At 36.9% G+C, this 26,902-nt stretch overlaps 3 protein-coding genes across 3 annotated transcripts; all 3 read right to left on the minus strand.

Moving 5' to 3' along the window:
- Positions 1 to 1,396: 1,396 nt before the first annotated feature.
- On the minus strand, positions 1,397 to 10,884 carry LOC125472328 (CLIP-associated protein-like). Its single transcript, XM_048573612.1, is given in 24 exon segments — positions 1,397 to 1,856; positions 1,951 to 2,052; positions 2,201 to 2,269; positions 2,418 to 2,486; positions 2,565 to 2,639; positions 2,723 to 2,827; positions 3,334 to 3,414; positions 3,416 to 3,436; positions 3,697 to 4,307; positions 4,310 to 5,497; positions 5,664 to 6,012; positions 6,094 to 6,192; positions 6,292 to 6,315; positions 6,317 to 6,410; positions 6,503 to 6,588; positions 6,693 to 6,761; positions 6,866 to 6,940; positions 7,412 to 7,509; positions 7,841 to 8,002; positions 8,513 to 8,666; positions 8,835 to 8,903; positions 8,992 to 9,054; positions 9,158 to 9,313; positions 10,255 to 10,884. Coding segments are annotated over 24 exon segments (4,314 nt in total). The 5' UTR covers positions 10,588 to 10,884; the 3' UTR covers positions 1,397 to 1,694.
- Positions 10,885 to 14,189: 3,305 nt separating this feature from the next.
- On the minus strand, positions 14,190 to 19,498 carry LOC125472487. The gene is given in 18 exon segments (XM_048574027.1): positions 14,190 to 14,537; positions 14,539 to 14,585; positions 14,842 to 14,987; positions 15,076 to 15,219; positions 15,307 to 15,477; positions 15,559 to 15,672; positions 15,846 to 15,949; positions 16,039 to 16,159; positions 16,762 to 16,991; positions 17,436 to 17,498; positions 17,775 to 17,817; positions 17,982 to 18,084; positions 18,412 to 18,485; positions 18,592 to 18,708; positions 18,797 to 18,865; positions 18,975 to 19,077; positions 19,165 to 19,251; positions 19,354 to 19,498. Coding segments are annotated over 17 exon segments (1,824 nt in total). The 5' UTR covers positions 19,235 to 19,251; positions 19,354 to 19,498; the 3' UTR covers positions 14,190 to 14,432.
- Positions 19,499 to 20,004: 506 nt separating this feature from the next.
- On the minus strand, positions 20,005 to 23,123 carry LOC103960320 (GDSL esterase/lipase At4g28780). The gene is made up of 5 exons (XM_048574028.1): positions 22,766 to 23,123; positions 22,531 to 22,658; positions 21,550 to 21,792; positions 20,742 to 20,994; positions 20,005 to 20,427 (listed from the first exon to the last, which is right to left on the minus strand). The coding sequence occupies exons 1-5, from the start codon at positions 23,058 to 23,060 to the stop codon at positions 20,195 to 20,197; spliced, it is 1,152 nt and encodes a 383-aa protein (XP_048429985.1). The 5' UTR covers positions 23,061 to 23,123; the 3' UTR covers positions 20,005 to 20,194.
- Between the last annotated feature and the right edge of the window lie 3,779 nt (positions 23,124 to 26,902).

Raw genomic sequence — 26,902 nt, forward strand, 5'->3', positions numbered from 1 at the left:
GTGATGGCTAGACGGGGAGTCGAAGACCTATGAAGGGACATAAGACTAACAGATAGGGTACTTGGGTATGGGTTTCCACCAACCTTAGGCTAAGCAAGGCGCTTGGTTGCATTGTACCAAGAAAACTAGCAAATGAACCTGCACAAACATCACCTTGTTGCCACATGTTTGCTAAAGGGTGGAAGGACAACTAGTAAGTCAAACATGTGCATTAAATGCAAAGGAAGTGATAGGTTTGAGCTCAAATGTTTAAGGCTCAGAGAAAAGCCAATATAAGGACAAGTAAAAGGAATAGAACGAATTGAAAGATAAATTATACAATATCGAGCCGACCGCTATTTGTAACTATGTACTCTATCAATCTAAGAGACTCGGTAGCTCAATTTTGAGAGTGAACTACTTAAATCTTATTGTCCATTTCTTATTATTTGCAAATCTCGTGCCCGGCTAATACACGGCTATCCTATTCTTTGTTAACCTTACCAATTTTAAGCGTTAATAGTATTCCTCTCTAAGTAGAGACATATTTACATTGATACAATAGGAAAATAAATTCCTAATCTATTTGACCAAAAAAAAAAAATCTAGTCTTTTGTAGAAAAAGATCTTTTAAAAAAAATAATAATAAATTACAATATACTATTTGAACTTAGATGTTCACACCAAAACCTCCCCCCACGCCCACTTTGACTCCAGGCCCCATCAAAATTGCACTTGATCCAAACCTCCTCAGGCTTCCGCCACTTCTAAACCTCTCGAACAGACCTCTTTGCTGCTGGCTTGTGCCATTTGTGGTATTCCTGCATCCAACCTTCGGTTCTGAGCACAATCTCTTGCGGCAGTACCACAGTGCCGTTCTATAGGACATCATTCCTATGCTTCCATAGAGCCCAGATCAACATCAAACATAGTTCAAACCCCAAAGTGGGCACCTGCGGATTAATGGATCCTTATAGCCCAGATCAACATTAATGGATCCTTATGCATTAAGAAACTATTCCTCCAGAGCAGTGCTATTCACACCTATTTTTATTTTTAATACACCGTTGTTAATTTTTGTTCATTGATATTTTTCAATTCATTAGACCTAACGGTCAAAAATTAAAAGGAGTGTGTGAAATGTAAAAAAAGAAAAGATACAGATAGCATCACCCTTCCTCAAATACAAAACCAAACATATCACTAAACCCTAATTATCTCGCTTTGTAAACCCTGGCCCTCTACTACAATGGTAAAAAAAAATGTTGTCCTTACACCACGGCATGAGTTTGAATAGCATCAGCTCCCTAATCTAGCATATAATGTAATGATTATTTGGAACGCCAATAACACCACCCGACCCACACCGAAAATGGCCAAACAGAGAACCAAAAATTTACAAAGCTCGTTCCATAAATGAACGGTAATTCCAAAACCTTTTGCTTTTATATATATATAAACGCTGTTTGGGAAATTTCGATTACAATATGTGCGCTGTGACACTAATTGCTTCCCACAAATTGCACTCTTCAGTTCTTCTACCTCCAAACCAGACAAACACGAGAATACGAAAGAATAAGAACATACAGGCATGTGAAGATAACAAAATTACAAAAAATTTGGAGTCAAAATGTATTCACACAATATACAAAAATACACAACACGATGAATGACACAACACCGGGAACCCAGAATTCCTGCCTAAACAAACCGCGCTAATCATGGTTGGTGTCAATTGACGTGGCCGTCCTGGCCTGTGAAATTCTGTTGGCGTAAATAGTCACCAGCCGTAACTGCATGCTGTTGAGTCCCTCCAGGTATGGCAAGAACGCTTTTCCGAGCATGATGTATATATCGACTAAACAGAAGACAACAGTCTGTACAACATAAAATGAAAAAAATTCAGTCACCGGCACCAGATGACTATATGCTGAACATAATTGACTCCCACGGGGCAATAGTAACCATTACCTTGCGAACGTCAGCACTCTGGTTTCCAAACGCTTCGAAAAGTGCAGGCAAAAATGATGGCAACTGAGCCATCAGTTCCTCTTGTGAAAGCCGGCCCACAAGCTGAAGAATGGAACATAAGAGCCTTAGCAAGATAGTTCATAAAAACTACAACTACACATGAAATGGCGTGATGCAAAATAACTCCTAAACTAGAATTTAATGTGTGCAATCAATAGTACAAGCTAATACAGCTCCGGAAGTGTAATACCTTTGTCAAACAGTTGATGCAAGTAACAAGAGTTTTCTCATCTTCAGTTACCAACAGAGGGACAATAACCTGCAGCATCAACAACTGAATGTTAAACAGTACTCGCAACAAAGTACAGGGGAAATAAGCCAAGCATAACTCAAAGGTTTCTGATCTTTTAATTTATTTTTCACTTCAAACAACTGGATTAGTAGGGAGCTGGATCGTAAGTACGTACGCTTAGACATCTGAATGGATCATACTGGGCTAAAACGATACTCAAGCAGTGCTCGGATTCATTTGAAACCTGACAGGAATATTGTATAGTTTGAGCCATCAAAACAGTGTAAGTCCAGAATAAAATAATTAATGCAACAAAATTTACCTTGGGAACGACATCCTTCGTAACATGAAGCAGCTTCTCAATTACGATCTCAACAGAATCTTCCATTGCATCTTTCTGGAAACAAATGAAAGCAACATCAGGAATACAAGCTAAACAATTTCCAGGCAATATGTATCCAAAAAAAATAAACAACAAACCTGGTTCTTAAGCATTTCAACAATCAAGGAAAGAGAGAGTTCCCGAATCGAGGACTCAAAATCATCCAACACCTCAAGTATAACGGTCAAAATCTGATTGAAGTACTGCACATGCACCACAGAACAATCATTAATATACGATTGAGTAATTACATTACAGAATTCTAGTTTTATACCCACAAAAATGTGTATATGTAGTTTGTTTCTCTAGTGCAATAAAAAATGTGTTTCCTCATCCATTTGACTTCACTGTGCAGTCAACAGAATCAACATTGAAATATATACGTCTACGTATCAACTATTAAGCCAATTCCCAATGCTACTAAGATCCTGAAAGCTAACACCATTTTAAAGTTACAAAATTTATGATGAGATTTACAAGCATTCTACAAATGAAAGAAAGGTAAAACAATAAAAATATGGATACGTTGTAACATTCTCCATGTCTCCTTTGATCAATAACCAAACAATTGTCCACTTCTCATTTTCTAATTTATTCAAGCATTCTCTTCCTGTTTTCTTATCTTCATAGAAATGTTCAAATAATTTTTGAAAACTTTACACATACGTTAAAAAGACAGAAAATGTGTCACGTGCCAGGGCTAACAAACCTTGGTCCAAACAGAGTGGTCATTAGCTATGGAAGCATCAATTAATTGTTGAAGTGCACCACGTTTGCTTGCTGTAGGGCTTTTCCTCACTTCCATTGCCAATCTATACACACATTCAATTAACAGAAAAGAAATAACATGACATTAAAGCTCCATAAATTGTAAAAGTACACATCAATATATTTTTCTTCACAACAGTTGCCTGTTTAGAGAAGTAGATTACTGGTGCAATTATCCAAAAAAAAAAAAAAAATTCATCACAATAATAAAAGCCTAGAAAGGTAAAAAGTTCTATAACAAAACGCTGATAATAAACTTACTCTCTTAAGGAAAATTTTGAGCTTATTAAGCCAAAGAACTCACCAGATGAAGTATTTGAGGAATGCTGGGACCTGATTCTGGTGCAGAATTAACCTTCACAGCTGTAAGTGTATAATGATTAGGGTCCAAGTCGGTGGGAGCTTCACTATCATGCCCAATAGTCTCAGCAACCCCTAAATGGTCCAAGCACATAAGACCATTAACATCCAGGCAAGAAGTAGACAAGCCTTCTAAATTTACTCTACCATCAACTTTATCCACTGGGCTAGTCCAGGAGCCCAAGTTCTGACTCACAGAATTCATAGTGTAAGACATATCTTTGGATTTTGAATTGAGAACATCAGTGTTGGAACCAGTCTCAAAATTCTGATACAAGTTCTCCCGTGTGTCATCAGAAGCTGCTTGGCCAACAGGGCCGGTGACCATGGCTGATTCTTGGGTTGAACTCCACTTCCTGCCGCCATCACTATCAACTGAACCAGCAGAATACCTCCCAAAGAAGTGACTTTTCTTTGAGGCACTAACATATCCTTCTTCAGAAGATGTTCCAACTACATCAGATAGATCATAAGACTTGAGACGCTGTCGCTCTTTCTTGTTTTGCAAGAAGTTCATAAGGTCCACTTCAATGCGAGGAGTGTACTGTTTCAGGCCCTTCTCAAAGAATTTTGTTCTTCAACTGACAAACTAAGAATAAAATTCAAGACAGCTACTGAATCAAAGTGAGAGTAAACAGATATTATGCACGTAATGGCTGCCTCCTTTAGTTTAGTATTTTTCTCATGGGCCAATGGCGCCAACTTAGAAAGCCATAATTTAAGGATGCCACTATTACCAGAACCTTCAGGATTCAGTGAATGCTTGTTAAAAGAACTAATGGAAAACTCAATAACAGCTAGTTTGGCCTTTGGTGATCGCTGTTCATCTAATGAACGGAGCAAAGCAGGCAAGAGGGAATCTACACTGTACGTTTTGCTAACAATATCTAACGTTGTCGAACACGGCTGCCTAACTAACTCCTTTGGGTCAATTAACCGTGAGAAAACATGGGGTAGGATCCTTTCCATGTAACTTTCAAAGGGCTTACGGCAAGATGGAATAATATCTGCTAGTGTTGAAAGTGCTGCCTGAGCAACTTTATGGTGGGGATCATCCAAGTGTTGGAAAAACAACTTCATTACTTTCTCAAAATTCTGAATCACTTCTTGAATTCCCTTTGGACCTTGCTGCAGCAAAGATCGTAGATAATTAAATGCAGCAACCCTAGCATTCCAGTCAGACGATGGACTCAGTCCCTCACTCAGAGCATCATTTAGAGATGCGGGACCTTCTACATAACTTGACATTTCCCTGAGTGAGAGTTGGCTTTCATCAAAACTTCTCCTCCTGCCTGCAGACATCCTTCCAGTCACATTCTTTCTTAAAAGTGGCCTTTGAAAATTCGGCACATGATTGCTATGTGAATCCCTAAAGTTCCCATCTCTGTGAGATGTGTCATAATGCCTATCGATTTGAGAGTTCATAAACCGTCTAGCCTCCCTAGTGTCATTGTTCTCTTCGATCGAACCTCTTTCTTGAGTTCTCTCAGAAGCTCTCCTCATTGCGTATGAAGAAACAGTTGGCACAGCTTCTGCTGATAGATTACTGCGATATGACGATTTACCAGAATCTTTGGAAGCTTGAATTTGTGTAATGATATCGGACAAAACCAATCCACCATTGCGGCCACTACTTTTATGGATACTTGAGGTAGTTGAATCTGCCATTAAAGAGTTTGAGAGATGATTAGAAGCTGGGGCAGCAGCAGGGAATGGTGGATCACGAGATGATGGAGGGTCAACTCCTGCACTAGGGGCAAAAAGAGAACAATTTAGCCGCTCACAACGGAATCAAATTTGCTAAATTGAGCAGCTAGTTCATTCCCATAACTATCTAATGACTCCATATGCTGAAATTTACAAGTTATATTCCAATAAAGAAAATAATATATAGGCAAAGTCATTAGGTACCTAGATCCAGGCTTGATGACTGGAGAGTTGAATTATGTTTCTCAGACAAATCCAAACCTCTAAGCATGCTTTCAATTGCACTGACCTTCTGTTTGCTTGCATGCAACACACTTTCCAGACTACGTTCAGTACCTTTACCAAGTGACTTAGCTTGCGACAGAAGTAGTCCCGATGAGATAGAATTGCCAGATGATAAACTTGAACTTCTATCCATTGCAACAATAGCCGAAGTTCCATATCCAGGCAAATTTGAGGCAGCAGAAGGCTGCGGAGTGTGTGACACACCCCTATCACGAACGGAAGGAGAACCATGACGCCTATGTATTCCCCCATCCTCTTCATTGATTAACTGTGCACAATTTTAAAAATTAAACAATGACTCCCCATAAAATAGAATGCAATCCTCCTTGCAATAAAGAAAATGGCATACCCTTTGAATAACAGGATCAAATAGCGAAAATAACCGTCGGGAACGCTCTGGCCACGTTTTTGAGAACATTCTATAGCACATTCTTGCAGTTGATCGGACCTATATACACACAGGAAGTTCCACATATGAATCCTAATACATATGAAAACTCCAAACAAGTCAGAAAAAATAAAATATAGGAATCCTTGATATGAATACCTCACTCATTGCATCGGCCACGCAAGCACCTTATTAGATCTTCATACAAATCCGCCGAGCGTTGTATTTCAGGTGCATCAGCCCAATACTCTAGTATCAACAGTGCATAATCACAGCATCTACAATACAAAATGTATTACTAAATGAAACAAAAAACAAATGCGTAACTCATTGCATCTGCCTGTGTATGAATTGATCTCGAGAGTTATACCTTGCACGAAGTATTGCATTACGGTCATTCTTTGCAGAATCAGCAATTCGTGGAAGCACGCGAGCAACTTTACAATTACGCAACATCTGATAAGGAAAAAGGATAAAGTGCCAAAATCCTGCTTTAAAAAATCATTTTCTTTTACTCAGAAACCAAAAAAAAAGTAAAAGATCATTAGAGTTAGAATTACCGTTTTTATGCAGTTATCTGCAGACTCTGCAATTACAAGTACAGTAATCACAACCAGCTTGAAAAGAACCTGATTACCATATGATAAAATTAGTTAAAAAAAAAATTTGTCACTTGAGGAATTTTCTTTTCTGTCAATACTTGAGGATTGATTTTGGCAAAAAATAAACTTACTGGAATGAACATCTCCGCACATGCCTCAAAATCTCCTAATAACTCCTTTGACAAAAAGCATAACAGATGGCAAGCCTAACAAGAAGAAAAACTAATCAACAACCCCAAGGCACATGAACAAGCACAAAGCATTAACAAGGTATGAACAGCTGCCTTTGACATTTGTACCACAATCTATGCAAGGTTTTCAAGAGCTAAATGTTTCTAATCCAAATATCTCACTGACAACTGCAAAGAATGGCAAGAACTAACCAGTGTCTGCCTCCATTTTAAACACTTGATATAACTGTTTTCGGTAGCGTTTTATTATAAATATTTGTTTCTTATAGGGGATTTTTTATTAAACATATTTTCTTGTGCTAACTAGCGAACATTTCCCACAAGTAATGAGCTAAAATATAAATTGAAACAGCAAACTGTTCACAACAGAAAGCTGCAGGTTACTAAAAATTTGATTGTGAACTAATCTCCTAAAAGGGGTTTCTGAAGCGCAAGAATAAATCCATAACCAGGCACAGTGAAAAATACAAGAATATATTAGCGCACCTGTTTCACTATGCTGGACCTTCGATCAGATAATTGTGTGCTCAGAGGCCCAACAAGTTGCTTCAGGAGTCCCCGGAAACATTGGTAGTCAGCAGCACCTACATGTATTTATTAACTCAAACTATTACAATCCAATAATCTTTTTGAAGCTACAGCCATTTCACAGCAATATTACTTGTAATAAATAAATTAAATTTCCATTCATCAAAAAATCAAAGCGGCTAAGAAAGGTGAGAAAAGAGGGAGCTTGAAGCAAATGATACAATACAAAAGAAATATAATGACCATACTGACACAACAATACAATGGTTTTATCTAATCAAAATAATTTATGACATGATAAAACATGACTTGATTGATTATGCATGTCTGCCCGGGGCAGAGGGGCTAAGATCAGGAAGGAATTGCAAGAGAGTGGGGGAACCAAACCTCCATATACAAGTCCTTCAATTCTCTGCATTGCAGCAATGCGAATTGACCAGTCTTTCTCTGGTACAAGGGTAGAAGCAATTTTCTCAATTTCCCTTATTAGTTCCTTTTCTGAATAAACTTTAATAGGGTCTACGGATTTTTCAGAAGCATCATTTTCCGCTGCATGGGACAGAAGAGAATAGCAATTCAACAGATATCAGTTATTCAACAATCTTAACAGTTCCACAGACAATGCAAAGAATATTTCAAGCATAGCTAAGACCATTTAAATAACTATATACAGAAATTCTTTTAAAACTGAGAATAATACTGTCTAGGCCATTTTCTAGAGTGCCAATATGTTTCAATAGTATACAGTACCAACACATCATAGACTATGAATTGGAATGTCAAAAATCTTCAATTCCAACCTATCTTAGTCCCGTAACCAAAATTCAGATGGTGCTTCACCATATGGTATAAAGAAAATGAACTGGCTTTCGCAACTATAAATTAAGGCAATGAAGGAATGTCTGGGTATGAAACTTTATAACAAAAGATTCTTCAAATTTTGCCAACATATTGTTTATACAAATGCACATAGGTAAACTACAGTTAATTTATCACCGAATAAATCAGTCAGTACGTAATCTCTTGAACTTCCCAGAATTGAGGGCAAAGCATCCTAACCTCCAAAGAGAGACGCCTCCCTCGAGGAACTCTTGGCCTTTGGACTACTTTTCTTGTGGTTAAGGTTCACAGGCTTCGCTTCTACAGCACTAAGTCCATCTGATAAGCGAATCTTAGGTTCAATCCTCTCTAACCTCGCATTAATATCCTTCAGCTGCAGTTGCACATTGTTTAGAAAAATGAAACCCAAAGTGCAACCCGCATCGTATGACATTCAGATTAGTTCGACAAAACTACGAAAAATGGTCATTGTACTTGGAAAAAAAAATTAAAGGGCAAAGAATTATAAGAAAGTAAACTGCATATTATCTTAGACTTTCACCATAGACATAGGAAGGTGGTGCCTCTGAAGTTCATCACGGAATTGAGGTCCTGCCTGTGTATACATCTCCTGGAAATAGAAAAGAAAGCATAAATAAGAATAATTGTCAGATGAAGGCCCTGCCTGCATATACATTCAATACTACTAAGTTACTAACCTCAATGCACGCTATAGCTGCATCCCTTACACCAGGGTTTGGATCACTTAACATCTGTAGAATCTAATTACAAAGAAACATTGAAAATTTTAGTTTGTTTCTCACAAGTATATGAACTGGTTAGGAAGAAAATGTATGTTTTGCTCATAAAATTCAACACACATACCGGAGGAAGTATAGTCCGCTGAAGTGGAAGTTCAGTTGATGCAAAAAGTCCAATTGCTGAGGTGACCGTTCGTGCAAACTCTTCTCGAACTCTCCAGCTTTTGTGCGCCCAGGCATAAGATCCTGCTCTTTCAACGATTATTGTCGGAGAAGAAACCTGCAGCAGAAAGAAAACAAGATTTGATCCTTTTTAATCCTTAAAAGAAACAATGATTTGAGATCAATCCAGGATACATAATGATATTTCAAAGAAATCAGATAAGGCGCTATTATGATCTCCAGATCTCCACCGTCTGTACGCACACAAAGAAGGGGCTGTCAGAGGTACTAATTGCATTAAAAGCTAAAAAATCTCCTCTCAGATTAGGCTAGGAAAACAACAAAAACAGCAGAATGGTTCCGACTTTTTTTTGTTGGAAACTCAGCAGATATGATATACTGTATTGTGCATGTCTCGTGTAATTGTAGTTTCTTATTTTAAGACACAGACTGAAATAGTAAGCCATGCTAAAAATGTGCTGTGATTCGTATTGTAACATGATGAAATGACTTCCACTATCCAACATAACTGGTTCAACTTAAAGTGACACGGCTGCCGAATCAGGCAAATACTTATGTATACTGACAACCCATCTTATCATTTCTTCATGCTATTCAAAGAAACTTCAACTGCAAAGCGGTTCAAGTATCTATACGATTCGGGTCACTGAGTCTGTTTATCTATGTGCCCCACAATAATTGAAAATCTGATAATGTCTAGATGGATTAGCAACAACCTGATTGGTCCCAATACGCGAAGTACAACAAACAACAGCCAGTACAAAATTGAGGTGTATCTATGCTAAGGTAAACCATACGGCACAGCAAAACACCTCCAAAAGTACTCAATTGGCCTCTAACTACATGCTAAAATCCACAAACTTTGTTGGGCAACAATTCCATGCACATTTTCAAGTGTAATTACCATGTTATCATCTTTTCAGAATCAATTTAAAATTAGAAGCCTCAACGATTTCGCCACGAGTTTATTATTTCACTACATTTGAGAAATTAAGACAAAATGCAGAGGGCAAAAGAGGAAGAGAGTAAAAAGAATACCTCCATGAGAGTAAGCAGGAGCCTCCTAGCGGCATCGCGGACGGGCTGTTTGCCATCGCCCAAACGCTCAACGACGGCGGGAACAAGCGCATTGAAATGGAGCTTGAGGTGGTCGCCGGAGAGCACAGCGGCGGAGGCGAGGGCCTGCAGAGCGCCCTGGGAGACTCTGAAGTTGTTGTCCTTGAGAAGATCCAAGCAGCAGTCGACGAGCGACGTCACCTCCGACGAAGTCAGGCTCTTTCTGGACGCTTCCAGAAGCTGATGCAGTCGCTCCACTCCCGCCATGCGCTCCTTGGTGTCCTTGGCACGCGCGAGCTCCAGCGCTTCCTCCATTGGAGAAATTTTAGGGTTCGATCTGGTGCGGTCGGGCTCAGATCTGGTGAATTAGGTGCTGAGTTAGGGCATAAGAGAGAGAGAGGAATGGGCGTTTGGAGTTGGCGGAGTGAGACAGTGAGTGACTGAAAGTGGAATGTAGAGAGAGAAAGTTAGAGAGAGAAAATGAGGAGAGAAATGCGGAGGAGGATGAGTGTGTCTGAATTTACAGGGTCGTCTCTCTCTGTCACCCGAGCCTGAAGATTTTAGAGAGAGAAAGTTTTAGGGAGGGAGGGAGGGAGGGAGGAGAGAGGGTAGTTTGGCTTTTTCGCTATATTGGAACTGAAGGAGATGGAGAAACAAGCATGTGGTTGAGGGGTAGTTCGAGACTTTACCCCTGTTTTATAACTAATTTACCGAGTCTACCACTGTTCTCTTACTTGTTTGTAGTTACTACAGTGAACTGTCACAGTCTCTGCATACTTAATTATTTTTTGTCTTAATTTATTGTTAATTAACAATTTTTTCACCTTTTGAAATAATTAACGATTTAACCACATTATACTATGCCGCAAATTTTTTTTTTTTTTTTTAAATTGAAAGAGGGAGGAAAAGAGTAAAAAAGAATGTGAGAGTGGATAGAGGGAGAGAGGTTTAAATTACTGGTTAATAATCAATTACGTAAAAATTTAACCAAATTAAAAATCATTAAATGATACCTAAAAATCAAACGGTTCGAATTATCATACAACATTGCAATATGAGAAAGAAAATCAAAAAGATAAAACGAAAGTATAGATGAAAGTTTTGTTAACATTTTTTGTTCTAAATAGATCTGAGTTTCCATGTCATTTAATTTGACTTTTGGGGCAGCCCAATCTCAGTAAAGATGTTAGCATGGGAAAGCAACACTCTTTAAAAGTTTTCTGTAACCTTTTTTTCATTTTCGGGGTTAGAATTATGTAATGCATACTTAGGTATAATAATGTTTTATATATCATTTTCTTTTTCCAGCCACATAATGCAAGGCATTGAAAATTTAGGTAAACAAACAATTCGACTTGTATAATAAAATAAATTGTTAAGATTGAGGTTACGACAAAGCTTAAATGGTTAAATGTCAAATGCTTAGTTTCAATAACATCGATATTGATCTTAACTTATTAGTTATCACCTGCACAGTCCGATAAGTTGTGGAGTTTTATCATAAAATGGTTCAGCGTTAGAATATTTAAACTCTTTTTTTCTCTTACATAATGTGTGATATTATAATGAAATGTAACGTATTGATCTACAATCTAACTTTTTTTTTTTTCTTGGTACGATATTAACACATTGTTTTCGTCACAGATGAAAATTCAAAAGATGTTTAACTTTAGAATGGCAAACCCACGAAATAAGTAGTTTTCCTCTTACGAAAGCACAAGCTTGTTCCTACCTGCCTGCCTGTCACATGGACCATGGTCCCAAAAATACATCAAAATAATAGACAATACAATAAAATCATTAAATCAAAAAAGAAAAGGAATTAGCAAACGAGAGTAATGTTTGTTCACCAAGAGGCAATAGCTTGTCACTCTCGGGCCCCGTTCTAAGGTCTTGAGAGCTCCCAGCGAAAATTGACCATTTCTTTAATTAAATGTCGAAAATTGATCATTTTAGTTAATTGTCCAAAATAGTATCATTAAAATAGATAAGTTGTCTTCATTGGATATTCCAATTCCCTTGTAATACCCTTGAAAAAAAAAAACAAAAACAAAAACAAAACAAAACCTATTCACCATTCACCTCTACCTTTAACGTTTGAATTTTACAAATTATTAGATAAGATTCAATTTTAGGCATCAAACAAGTCATTACGTATTTTGTATGAAAAATATTACAAAACTTAACATTTTTTTCCAAGACGACCAATTTACGTAAAAAGCACATTCAAACTTGAGTGCAAAGTAAACCGATAAAAGCGTCCGACCAATTAGCTGAACTCTCATGCTGAACACAATCTGAAGCAAAATTGTAAGTTGAATTGGAAATTCCGATCCCAATAACCAACTATAGTCCAAAAATTTCCGGGCCGACTCTAAATTAGGGAAAAAGGTTGGTGTGTCCAAAAGATTATTAATTTGGGACCCCATATTTTCTTCCAGAAAGTCCTCCCCCGTGATGATTAGAGATGATGCAGCCAAAACTGATAACAACTTTGAACCAGAAAATGAGTAACTAATTGTTAGCTCACGGGTCATTCATCGTAATATGATGATAATATTGTTGTTAATTGGGAGGATTAGAAAGGGGATTTATTATAATTTATTTTTTAACAAATAATGTTATTTACACTAAAGGGGTGAGGAGTGTGCTAACTGCTAAGCTTCACATTGAACTTGTAATAACATGATTCAAATTTATCTTTGACGAAAGTCTAACCTAAGACCACAAATAAAAAGAAATATTACTGAACTGTAATACTAAATGATAGAAAAAGAATTTATTAAAAGAGAGAAAAAATAAAAAAGCCTAACTTGATGACAAAGCCTACCCAACAACCTTTTCGACAATTGGACAGCGCAAAGTTAAAAATAAAATAATAGGTTTAAAAGTGGCCTACTTTTGCTTTGCTTGCTTAATTATGTTGGAAGAGGATCCTCTCCTAAGCTCAGGATGAGAATCCTCCTAATCACGAAATCCAGATCGTTCAAAATTAATCTAACGGTTTTAAATAAGGAATCATCTAAAAGTTATAATAATTGCAATCGTTGAATTAAAATCGAACAGCCCGGATTTCTTAGTTAGGAGGATCCCCATTCTGTGCTCAGGAGAGGATCCTCTTCCAATTATGTTACGGTTAATAGTTTGAAAATACAAAAATGCCCCTATCTAATTGGGGATGGTGCCAATATATTGTATAAATAGTTTGACCTTTACAGGTTGGCCGGTTCAGCCTTTTAGGGTTGCTGGGTGAGACTTGGAAACTAAATTATGTTCTTCTTTATCAAAGCTTTTGATCAATTGGATGAGCTTGTAGAACTTGTAGATGTGCAACAATGGAGGACTTAAACCGAAACGATTCCAACCGTTGGGCTTCATTTGGTTGCTTTGGGTTTAAGGGGTTGTGTTTTCAATTGAGGTTTAGTCTGTACAAAAATGTATCGTGCTCACCCATGGTTCAAGTTAGAATTTCTTGGTCCCAAGTTCAATCCCTCTCTACCCTACTTATAAATCGATCATGATCGTCGAAATGCTCATGCCATAAACAGAACCGTCTGGTTGAAAATGTGTTGTACAAGTTACCATTACCATGCCCTTTAGTTCTAGCAGCACCAATTTGCTTGTTTTTGTGATGGTTCCGTTTTGAGCAATGGATGTGATGGATACATGACAAAACACAATAGGTAGAAGTCCATACCCTTGTATCTTATAGTGGTGGTGAGTAGTGGCAACCACTTCTTTATGTGACTTATTACACAAGACAAAACTGTTTTTAACTTCACGTCGAAGCTCCAAACGTGAGAAGAGCGTGCTAAGGTTAGGGGTTAGGCATTCGTTGGCGCACAGGCTGAGTTAACGGGCGTGGGTGATTGACAGTAGCATTTCCCAACTCAAAAAGTTTATGTAACATGCTAAAGTTTCTGAACAGTCCCACATCACTTAATAGGATAATCCATCAGTAAGAGACTTTACAATACATCAAACCCCTTAAAAAGAACCAACTGAAGCATAACTTGCTAACTCATAGCTATCAAGGCCTTAAAGGCAAGTAATATACACAATCATATCTAAAAAGCATAATACCTGCATAACTTTGCTGCACAGCTGAGAAATTTTGGTACATCCAACGGGGTCAAACTACACTGTGATAGCCATCCCATCTAAGGATCATCGTCATAGGGTGCACCCGCAGTTTGTGAAGACGAAAGAATGAAAACAGGCTTTCCATTACATTGGGCGTCGGCAAGCATAGAGGCAGTAACCTGATTGATTATCCCAAGTATTTCCCCTCAAGTCCAGATGCTCAAGATGACCTAATAGATAAACTTATTCAGCAACAGGCTTAACAAAGGCATATAAAATTATTTCACTTCCTATTAACTACGATTTCACATGAACGCTTTGCTTTGATTTATTCACTGACAGTCATTGAACCGAAAGAGTGATAAACAGAGAAGGTCTAAATAATTTGGTAATGCTAATATAGACGGTGAAGCCTGGCAGCAGTAGAAAAGTTAATTATCAGATGACATTAGCTACTTAGAAAAACTTGGTACAGTAAATAAATACCCTTAGCAGCTTTAATGGCAGAGCAAACGATGGTCAAGGAGTTGAATGGCATAAGATTATATGCAACATTGACTGTAACAAGTTCTGGTGCCCTTGATATCAAGTTTACCAAAAACTTTGCAGCTTCAATTCCTCCACGGTTTTTGCTACACAATTTAAAAATAAGATCAATCTACTGGCATCAACTACAATCTTATATATAAAATAGAAGAAAAAGTATCTAGCATTTTGAACCTTATGTTGATCTCAACTAGCTTCAAATCCTTCGTTATGCCATCTTGCAGTTCCCGAAAACCAGATAAACCCAATCCAATGCCTTCAACATTGAGTACTTGAATTGATGCAGATAAGATTTTTCCCAAAGCTGGTGCTACGTGGCTACATAAGAGTATCGACCCATGAAGTATTGAGAAAGAAACATAAGTAATGATATGTAATGTCTAAGCCAGTGTCAACCAGACAAACCTGCCGAGGTCGTTATCAGCAACAGACAGAGACTTCAATGGTCTTTTTAGGGTTGAAAGGGTATCTATGAGTAGAGTCACACCATCACAGGAAAGTTCACAACTCTCCAACATTAAATCAGCAAAAGGAGTGCACTTTTCGGATGCTTCGACAAAATACGGAATTAGACTCCTGACACATTGATGACTTAGAATATTAAACCTTGTGCTTATAATGCTCAACGCATATGTGGAGATTCAAAATTCAACCAACCTGATTCCATCATCCTCAATAGGATTATCACTCATATCCAAGACCTCCAACTTAGGCATGTGAACAAGAGCGTATCTAAGGCCATCAGCATCATCTTTGTTTAGATTATTTCCCCTAAAAGTACAAGTTATACAATGAGTGAAATCAGGTTTCTGCACAGGGTAATCAATGTAAAGGACTGGTGATTCACCTTTTGAAGTTCGGTGATCTATTTATGACTGCCACAAATTTTTATTTGAAGGGATAGAGATTTGCTTAGAAGGCAAAAAGTAATTATAAGTTTATACCTTAAATTGAGGACTCGCAATGATTGCAAGGACTTTCTAGTTCCCAAAGGTATTGGAGGGCCACTTGGTGATCTCCAATAGAGTTCAGAAAGCCAGCCTGATAACTGCATGGTTTTGTATCAAGTTTCATGTTAGTTTATGGTGGATTCAAAAAGAAATGTAAAATACCTTTGTTAATGAAATTTCATCTTACATTGTTATCTGAAAGGTCAAGGATGGATAGACTAGAAGCAGCATTTATAAGAGTGCCAAAAACCATTTTTGCAAAATTCCGGCCAAGGTGGTTGTCAGAGAGTTTTAACGAATACAAGGACCTGATAGCAAAAGAAGACAGATGTCAGAAGCACGAATGTACAATTGGAGCAATTAGTTTATCATCAATGCAAATGAATGCCCATGGATATACAATTCAGAAGGAACAAAAAAAGTGTAATAGTAATGAGCATCCATCAAGATTTCTAACGTTTTCGCAGATGATTCATGATTGTAAATAATGAAGGTCTAAGGTAGAAGTAATTGACCGAACTTTTCCTATTTATCTGTACATCTTTAGTTAAACTTGCTTTTAACTGCCACTAGAATTATATATTAAGTGCACCAAAGAAAAACAGGCATTAAAAGACACCTTAGTCATCAAAACTGAATTCCAAATACATAAAACTTCAAGACTAGAATCCTGAAAGGATTGTAATAAAGTTTTATTTAAACAGCCGAAGCTTCTAACGAACAACTATGCAACAGTTATTTATATATTTAATTATATACTAAGAAGTAAGCATACAGCATAAAGGTTTTTTACTGCCCATTTATTTATTTACATTCAAGTTTTCATGTCACTTCAACCAATTAACAGCACACGCCAATAAAACAAATGCATGGATTTAAATTATGCCTGAAATTTGAACAACAGACATACCTTCCCAATGACAAAAATGACACTAGTCCGAGAGGTAAGGAAAGTGGGTTTGTTTCAAGGAAGTTTGATGTGCTGATTGAGAAGCTTTTTATGCCGTGAGTTTGCACACTCTTTCTGGATAGAGAACAACAAATTTCATCAATAGAAGCTGAAGAAAGCTTGCAGTGAATGAGCTCAAGTGATGTTAAACTTTCACTATTCTGGCTCAGAAGTTTGCATAATCCATCAATCTGTAGAAAATTAGAAATGCATATGGAATCAGACATTTGATTAAATCAACACTTAGGAAGTTGAAAGGAAGCATTTAGCCTACACATAAACAGCAAATCTGTATATCATTTATTGAATATGGGAGTTGGCTGTTGGCTTCAAAATAAAATGACAGGAGGTTTGTGTTTTGATATAGCATGTACATGTATTTCATAGTGTGAGAGTAGTATCTTTCTATGCATTTAACACATGACATCTATATAAACTAGGAGTAGCTGCTCGCTTTAGCCAATCTCATCCACTCAAAGAAACGTTTTTCATGAGACAAGGCAATTAAAGGAAACTGGTTGACGCACCCTACAGAAATTTTCAAATGATTTCTATTTTTATGGGGGAGTGGTCAATTATTGAGAAGGATACATATTCCGTCTTAGTAACATTGAAGGAGAAAGAACTGAGCTTACATGCTCCTTGGATCTGATCCACCTTAGTTCCAATCTCTGCAATCGGCTGTTCCTCAACAAATGCTGCAACAGATTAGTATTACATTAATGCAAAGTGACTTGCGGATAAAGAAACTCAAGCCATTAAGTTAGAAATATGGACATGTAATACGTAGATTGACTTCAACTCAACACATTTTCTGTTCCAACTAAATGGGATGAGCTACATATACAGCACAATCAGAGCACCAATATAGATAAATAAGACTTAGTTATCCCCTTGATCACAAATGTTAATACCTAATACAAAAAGTGTTTTCGACTTGTGATTAGCATATGAACATAAGCAGAGTAACTTACAGAAATTTCTGCACCACAGAGAACATTCTGAAGTCTCAGGCATCTGAACAAAGATAAGAACAGAAAGTATAAGATAATATTTACATAAAGGAAGAAGAAAAGGACAGAGAAAAGGACAAAGTGTGAAGTAATTAAAATTTGAGCACGCAGCCCGCCCTCCACTCTTGAAGTAACAAAGAACTTTGCACTCCTAATATACTTACTTACCTGGCATAATAACCAAATTGTTGGGAATGGTGATGTAGTTCGGAATAATCACAAGTTGAATTATGCACAAAGCCCTCACAACCTATCAATCCCAATATAGATTCTGCACAAACAAAAATATGATGAGATACACCACGTATTAGATTATTACAACCATCAGAAATGCAACAGGGCACGGTTCCTAATGGAGATATAAAGGAGAGAGTTTCGAATGAGATGTTGAAAATGGTACTTTTGCTTGTGGCAATTTAGCAAAACATGCATATGCAAGTGATTAAACTTCAGACTGTGTAAGTAGGTAAAGCTTCTATTCAAGCTCGTAATGAAGCTTGACAATAAAATGATCTTCCTACTTTCAACAGAACCTCACCCAGATACCTCAAATAACAGGAATTATACAAAAACAAGCACTATAATTCCTAGCTAGTACCTGGAATCCTGGTTTCACTGAGGCGTCCATCAAATGACGGCAGTGAAGCTATCTCGGCTACTGCATCTAGGCAACTGTTGTTTATGATTTCATACAACAAAAATGCCAAATCAACCATGAATAAACAATAGCAATCATCGCTGATCAATCTTTCACCAAGAAACAACAAAAAAGGCATACTTTTGAAGATGCATTTCCCAATAAATTCGTTGCCAGTCCAGCGGTTCAATCCCAATGTCTAGCTCTGGCCACCGCACCTTTGACAAATTCCTCCAGGCCGCATTGAATTTCCAACTCCTGCAACAAAATGTAAGCACTTTCATAATTCTTCCAATTCCTCTCTACATTCAACCAAACAAACAAAAAAAACTCAATTCTTGCCCACCTTCCGCGCTTCCTACCATTCCGGAGTCCTTCATCCGCAAACTCACAGTCATCCCAGTCATCATAAGCCCTGCTCCAACACAAAACCGGATTAAAATCCAAACATAATCAGAATTTTGAAAACCAAATCATCAAAAAATTCAAAATTTCTAACACCCTTAGATTAGTTTTCGACTTACGTTGCGGTCTGTAGCTTTTCCAACCCCAACGGAGGCAACCGGGAAGCGAGAGCATCGAGCAGGTCCCGTGGAAGCTCCTTGACAATCGGTAAAAGATCATCGCCTACAAAACCGAAAAAATAACCCTTTTTTTAAGTAAATGCAGGGTTTATGAAAATCATGTGAATCTTATTAAGCTTCAAAAAATTACCGCGAACCAGTTCATTTTTTACTGCGTCTACGCACAAGGAGAGCAGCGATGGAATTTCACCTTCACTCATGCTTCAGAATAACCAATCTGAATCTGCGACTCCGTTAAAAAGTAAATAATTTTTTTCAAGATAATCGAATTTTAATTATTTTTGTGAATTAACTGGAATTGTAGATTAATTGGACTCACCGGGAAGCCTCCAGAAGCTGAGAGCGGGAAGTAGAAGACGAAGAAGATGGCTGGGGTTGGTCGGAGACGGAGAAATAAGTCAAAACCATGAGCTGCAAGTTGAAGGGGACGTTAACGACGTCGTTTGGTTTGGAAAGCTGGCGGAGGAGATTTATTGGGCTGTGACAGCGTTGGGCCGTTATTAACCTTTAAATCAAATCTTCTGCACTTATTTATGTCATCTATTATTAATCAACACGTGTTAGGTTTTTGAGAGAATTAAAGAGTTAAGTTTATAGACACGTTTTAATTAATGATAAAGGCAATAAAGAGGTCACACATAAAATGAACATAGAAAATTTGAACTCGCTTATTAGGAGCTTTGTTCACTCGCACATAGGGGTGGAAGTTGGAATGGTGTTTTTGATTCCGACAATAAAATTGGGGTAGTGTGGGGTGTTTTATTCGCTCTTAAATTCGGATCTCTCTTTCCGTAATTTAGATGAATATACTGTAATTATCTTATTTGTTCAAAAAAAGAAGAAGATACATACGTTTGTCGACCAACAGAAGAGGAAAAATTAAAACTTGAGATTTCTTTCGATAACATTGAGAAGAGAAGTAGCACTTGACGGATATTAACATAAGACGAGCAAATATAATGCAGTCGAATTGTATGGCAAGCTATGAGACAATTTGCATAAACAATGTAATTAATTAAGCTCTTACATCTTATGTTCCCATGTCAATTATTGGCAAAGCCAGAACATATAAGAACACTACATAATCATTACAAAATAGCATAATACAAGCAGGTAATTAACCACTATAGGAGGTTAATTAATTTGTGAATTACTACTAATTAGGTCATGGAATCCAAGGCCATTATGGTGCTTAGGTTCATTGGGTTCATGTACTTGCTAGACCCGGACATAATCTGCTGCACAATTAGCCTGGTTGCTTTCTCAGTTGGATGGAAAGCATCCCAGAAAGCATAGAGATCCCTGTTTGGGCACAGGTTTGACAATGGATTGCACTGTCCCAACCCATTATAGGGTCCTTGCCCACAACATGCCACTTTTGATGTCACAAAACCTGTCGAAGATAAATCAAATACATTACTTTCATAGGCTAACCAAATATTGATTAAAGGACTCTAAACACTCCGTTTGGTGGCCGGGACTAGACAAGATTGGAATTGAGTCCAAGTCAATTTTGGGTAAGTTATACTTTAGATGAAACTAACTTGAAGGACACTATATGTTGAACTATCCTCTGATTTAACAAGTCCTTATCAACATTTATAAGTTCATTGAGCAACAATCGAGACATTAGTCTGAATATAATTGCACGGTTGAGTTCAGATTGAGCCATCAAACAAAGGGTTTTTGAGGGTTTTGGGGACAAACCAAATTTTTGGGGGTTGGAGAGGAAGTCCGTGTGCATATCAAATGCATTAGCAGTGATAAAAATATCTGAACCGAGCTGCTTGTTGAGTCCTTGAGCCATCTGGTTGAGTTGTGGGTTGAAGATTGCTCCTGCATTTTGTAGTTCTGGGTTGCACTCACCATTTTGACTCCTTTGGGCTAGCTCAGATGGAACACAGCCCAATGGGCCTGTGCCAGTCACCAATACCCTCCGGGCTCCTAATTCGTATAATCTCTGTATGTAATTTAGAACATTGTAACAAAAAAAAATCATGTGGTGTAATCAATTTGTTCATGTTATAACATATGATTAGTAAGTAATGATAGTATATGATAACATTCCATTACCACACAATAATTTTTTTAAGTTCTTGTGTAGAACAATTTCCTCAATAAATAATGTGACAAATTTTGCGTGGAATGATAAACCAATTCTGCCAACTTCCGTTAATTTCTCTTACATAATTGTCAAATGCACACCACATGAGAGAGTAAATTTGACAAATTTCATACAAATAATCAACAAAAGTGACATATATACTTAGTTTGAAACGATTTACAAGATTAGTCCATTTTCATACTCTCGTTTCTTCTTGTGCACTTCACCTCTCTTTTGATTTGTTATGGCTAAAAAAAATAAAGAGTGCATGTGGAGAAAAGAGAGTCGGCAAATCACTTCCCTTACAAACTACAAGAACCAAGTTCGGTACATTTAAAAAAATAGGAACGGAAATGGAACTTCGTGAAATTTATAGGGACTAAAAACGCGTTTTAACCATAAGTACATTACCAGGAGAATTTTTCGGTACTCGGAGATGAGGTAACGGGAAAAATCGGGGACGGAGTATTGCCGTGATCGTAAAGAGAAAGGTTGGAGGAAATAGTTGTTGACGAAGTCATTGCCACCAAGCGTTATGAGCACAAGTGCATTGTTCACCAGCCGTGTTGCCTGCTCGGCTCCAACAAGTGCAGTCAGCCGTTGCTGGTATTGTTGGAAATATTCAAACTGCCTGGAGATCCTTATTATGGTAATCTGCAGTAAATAAAAAGAACACAAACACAATTAACCTTACAGATTAATTAATTAATTAACAATTATACTTGTCATTTAATAAAACTCTCACTAACATTTCGAGTAATTCCTAGAAAAAGTCAAATAATTTTTTTTTTGGTAAAAGCAGAAGATAAATATGGGCAACAATAATAAGGATAATGAAGTATGAAAAGTCTCAATTGTTGGAGAGATTTTCCAGTATGACCGTCACACGAGATGGTACACCACGTGTTCCTATATAAATGGTGGGTTATGTGTGTTAAAAGGTTAATAGCTTAAAAATTAAACTTTTCCATCACTTGCATAAAAACACATGGTGTACCATCCGTGTTCCCGTCACAACTAAAAATTTCTCCAATTGTCGAAAGACTCAACTTGTTGTCCTTATACCATACGCAGGGGCGCTGGACTTGCATATTGCATGACATACATTACAAATTTATGGTAATTATCGTTTTATACTCTGATGAAAAGATGAACCGTCACACATTTGATGGCTAGAAGAGATAATGTTTGACATAAAAAATTTGTAATTTTTATTGATTTTCATTATTATTATTTTTGGTTTCACATAATTTCTCACTTAATTAACCGATAAAGTAGAGCTAGCTAGCTTGAGCATAAGCTATAACTAATTTCCTCTTTTTAGAAAATAAAACTTGCTACAAAAAAGTACTAATTAGAAAATGTGTGTACTGTTCATGTGTAGAGACTTACAAATTGAACCCCGGTATCGTTGAGGATTCCAATTCCTGCAGAAGCAAAGTTGGCTCCAATAAGCAGCTTTTCTCCTATGAGCTCACTACTCAAATAGGGCAACACGCGTTCAGATCCAATTTGCTCACCTATGTATTACACATGTCACATGATTCATGTGTTACTATATGAAAGAGAAATGGGGGAAATGTAATTAAATTAAACTAGCCAGCTAGATCGATGGTGATCATAGTACTGATAATGTCGGGGAGGTTTAAGCCGTTGGAGAAGCGGCCGGTGGGGCGGTGGGTCGGAAAATCAATGCCGTAGGGAGGAGAGTCGGCACGTGCAGTGGTCGCTAAGTAGTTGTTGTTGCCACTGTCGACGAGTGAGTCCCCAAACACAAAGAAAGCACGAGCTGCCTCGGCCTGAGGTGCAATTGCCGCCATTGCCACTATCAGAGCGACAGCAGCAAGGACCTTGCAGCTGGGAGTTGTACCTGACATATTGCCCTCTAGGTTAAGTTCTCTTCGTTGAGGCCAGGTTGGCATGAATGGTTATGGCTTCTGATCAGTTCCAAGAGTTGTACCTTTATATAGAGTTTAAGTTGTGAAAAGCTGAGGGCTAGATTTTGGAGGTTCATGATATGTAAATATTAATTGTTTTGTTTGTTGAGGCCATGGAAATAAATGAGCTATTTTTATTTTTAGTTACATCAGAGAGTTTCGAATCATGAACATAATCTATTCTTACCTATCACAATGCACACTCTCACTATTTGGTAATCCCAATATGAATATGAAAAATTATGCATGCACCATAATATACTTTTCTTTGTGAAATTAATCACCAAAAATACAATTGTAGCAAGTATGCATTTTGGTTGTATTTTTATCTCACATCATGTGAATCTGCATATACATCGGAATCATGCAAGTTTTTCTCTCCTTCATTTGTGGAGTTGTGTTTTGCGTATTCTTATTAACCATTTACCTGTTTTTTCTTCGAACGGTGGACTACTACTTTTTCTTTGGACAATAGATTCTATGAAAACAATACTGCTGCTTATAAATATGCGACTACTACTATTTGATTTACAAAATAATGAAGAAAAAAGGGCTGGCTGTTGGGCACATTGTAATTACGCATATGTGATTCTTTATACAACTATGAATAAATAATTTAGATTGCATGCAGGAAGAGATTGCTTTTTCAACATATATATTAGAAGTTCATGACCCCTTGGCTGATTGTTGCGGCTTCTACATACTCTAGACCGAAATATCTTCAAACGTTATTGAGCTTGTATTTTCTCAGAAAACAAATCCATGGGAAGAAATATTTGAGGGGATTTTTTTGTACTTTAATTTTTGTTAAGAGGCTATCTGACAGCCTGACATGGTAGGAAGAAGTCCTTTTCAAATGACAACGTAGTTCTCACACTTCTTTGTGGAATCTGGAAACGTATAATATTTTCAGTCGATACAGTGCCAACTTAAGGCGCCATGTGAGAAACATAAATGAGCAGGCTTGTAGTAGATGAAGTCCTGGTTTGGTGTTGCAATGACTTAAAAAGAAAGCAGTTCGAAGGTGGTTGGTAGAGCAAAAGAAAGCTGGTTTTTTTTTTTTTTTTTTTAAATTGTAGAGACCCACTAAAAAAGCGGAAGCATGGCAGAGTGCTGCTTCTAAATTTTTTTTCTTTCCCCGAAGCATGCAGGTGCATAATGAGTTGTAATGAATCTTTCTAAATACCAATAAAAGAGTTCGTTTTTAACCATCTTCAACTTTTAGGGATAAAGATTAAAATTTTAGGTCATAACTTAGAAACTGTTTTTCTCATCTAACCCTTCGAAAAACTTTTAGTCCAAGATTATTAAATAATGATTTTAGCCTAACTTTTTTTTTGGTAACTTTTTTGAAAATAAAATTTATGTAGATTATCCTAATTTATTTTTATGAACATTTTAATCTAAAAATATTTAAATTATGATATGTAATTAAAAATCATACAAATACATAAGCATTTATAAAGTTCTAAATTAAATTTGATTTGAATAATTTTCTTAAATTATTTTAGACTTTAGATTTAATTTTGAGCTGTAAATCTTTTTTTAACCATTAGATTTGATCTCATTTGCTCATAGCCGTTAGATTATAAGTAAAAAAACAAAAAAAACTGTTTGAAATATAACGATTTGGTGGGTCAAGAATAATTTAAGCCAAACTTAAATCCTGGAGGGAATTTAGCCCAGAGATATATTTTCTCAAATGGCTTATTTTTGTCCAATGGTTGGAAATGATTTGGGGGTTTTAAAGCTTATATTTTAAGTTTTATCCCATGAGTTGGAGATAGTCTTATGGCTTAAAATTTTAGCCTGAAATTATTAAATAATGATTTTAGCCTAATTTTTTTTATTTGGTAACCTTTTTGAAAATAAAATTTATGTATATTATCCTAATTTATTTTTATGAACATTTTACTCTAAAAATATTTAAATTCCGTAAGTAATAAAAAATTCATACATACATATGTATTTATAAAGTTTTAAGTTTAATTTGATTTAAATTATTTTCTTAAATTATTTTAGACGTTAGATTTAATTTTGGGTCATCAAATCTTTTGTTACCCTTAGATTTGATATCATTTGATCATAGCTATTAAATTATAAGTAAAAAAAAAGGTTTGAAATATGATAGTTTGGTAGGTCCAGAATAATTTAAGCCAGACTTAATTCATGGGGGAATCTAGCCCAAAGATATATTTTCTTCCTACAGGGTTGTTGATCCAAGGGTTGTAGAGACTTAGCCTTGAATGAATAGATGCCGCAAGGATTTGACTAGTGGTGATGGAAGAATTGGCATGTTTAGAGGTGCTTGCTGGTCCTTCACGTGTGTGACAAAGAACGCATAGAACTTTATGAGTCTTCTGAGTGTTTGAGAGTGTTTGGGGGCTTGAGAGTTTAAGCGTCTGGTCATGAGGATGAATTTCTAAGGGCTTTCTTTGTCTTAGAGTCTTGTATTTATAGGCTCTTAAAGTCTTGCTTGCGGCTTGATTTAGCCTTGATTGTGGATTTGATTAATTGACAAAAGAACAAAGAGTTGACTTGTGGCTTGATTCGTGATTTTGACTTCAACAAATCATATTTGATTTAATCAAATAAATCAATCACAATTCATCCTAGTTGGCCATGCTTGATTTAAATTAAAAATAATCAAAGAGTTAATAAAGATAATTTCTTAATTAATTTGCACCAAATGTCAACACGTGGCATTCTTGATGACTCATCTAATTTTGATGAGTCTGGTGCCATGCGTACAACTTGTGAGACACCGTACATGTCACATAAACCTTAATATGTCGAAATTTAATGTGTTGGTGAGTGATTATTTCATCAAAATTTACTTGTCTACAAAAAGATATATGAGGAACCACAAAGCCATTCAATCTCCGTCAATAGTATCCATTGCAGTCATCACCACCGAAAAAATTCACCCATATGGTTGGAGGCCTAGAGTCGTCGTCGTCTACGCAGCGAGGTGTTGGCTATCCCAACCCCCTGCTCTCTCTCTCTCTCTCTCTCATCGGCTCCCTAGAGCACCGGCAAACCTTGTCTTCCTTCAAATCAGATGTTGCGAATTCTTGGCGACTTATGGAAGTGGGCTCCGACAATGAGTGCAGGCAGTGGCGGATCCAGGATTTTAAACTCGGGGGGTCCCAATTATAAAGGTAAAAAAATCTATAGACAAAATAACATTGAAAATTTAAATATAATACATTTCATTTAAAAATCATATGCAAAACAATATTACAAATTATAAAATTATAATTCAAGCGTCCATTACGAGGTTTCATAAGTTACTAGGGAGTACCTAAGTTATTGATTATCTAATATGAACCACTAAATTTAAAGGGGTGTGCTATTCACACACCCCTTTTTGCGTCTCACACACCCTTTGTTTATTTCTGTCATTTGATCTTCTTTAATTCAGTCGATCCGACGGCCGCAAATTAAGAGGGTGTGTATGAAGTAAAAAGGGATGTGTAGATAGCACACCCCAATTTAAAACACCGGTCAAATAAAACTCTCCCCAAACTCCCACTATCTTTCTAACCAAACACATTATTTTTCTCTTTTACTAGTTTCCAAACATCCACCTTCTCTCTCACTAAGAACAAAGTTGTCATACCTCCACTAACTGCCTCCCTCCCCATTCTCCCGAAGCCATGGTAGCTCCACCACCAAATGTCACCTACCCATGACAGATCATATCCATCTTACTAACCTTATGAAGGAAACTTCACCCATAAGAAAAATTACTAAGATGGTTGAAATAATTTGGGAAAGTTTGGGCTTATGTATTGCCCCCACCAGACGACACAGAAAGGTTGGAG

The sequence above is a fragment of a genome, unplaced genomic scaffold (assembly GCF_019419815.1).
Source record: "Pyrus x bretschneideri cultivar Hongxiangsu unplaced genomic scaffold, Pyrus_bretschneideri_v1 Contig7, whole genome shotgun sequence".
Classification (NCBI taxonomy): Eukaryota; Viridiplantae; Streptophyta; class Magnoliopsida; order Rosales; family Rosaceae; genus Pyrus; species Pyrus x bretschneideri.

Coding starts and splice junctions, on each gene's coding strand:
- LOC103960320 (XM_048574028.1), bottom strand. CDS start 23,060: ATGCCAACCTGGCCTCAACGAAGAGAACTTAACCTAGAGGGCAATATG. Junction 22,659..22,765: donor AAACCTCCCCGACATTATCA/GTACTATGATCA, acceptor TGTAATACATAG/GTGAGCAAATTGGATCTGAA. Junction 20,428..20,741: donor CTCCAACCCCCAAAAATTTG/GTTTGTCCCCAA, acceptor TATCTTCGACAG/GTTTTGTGACATCAAAAGTG.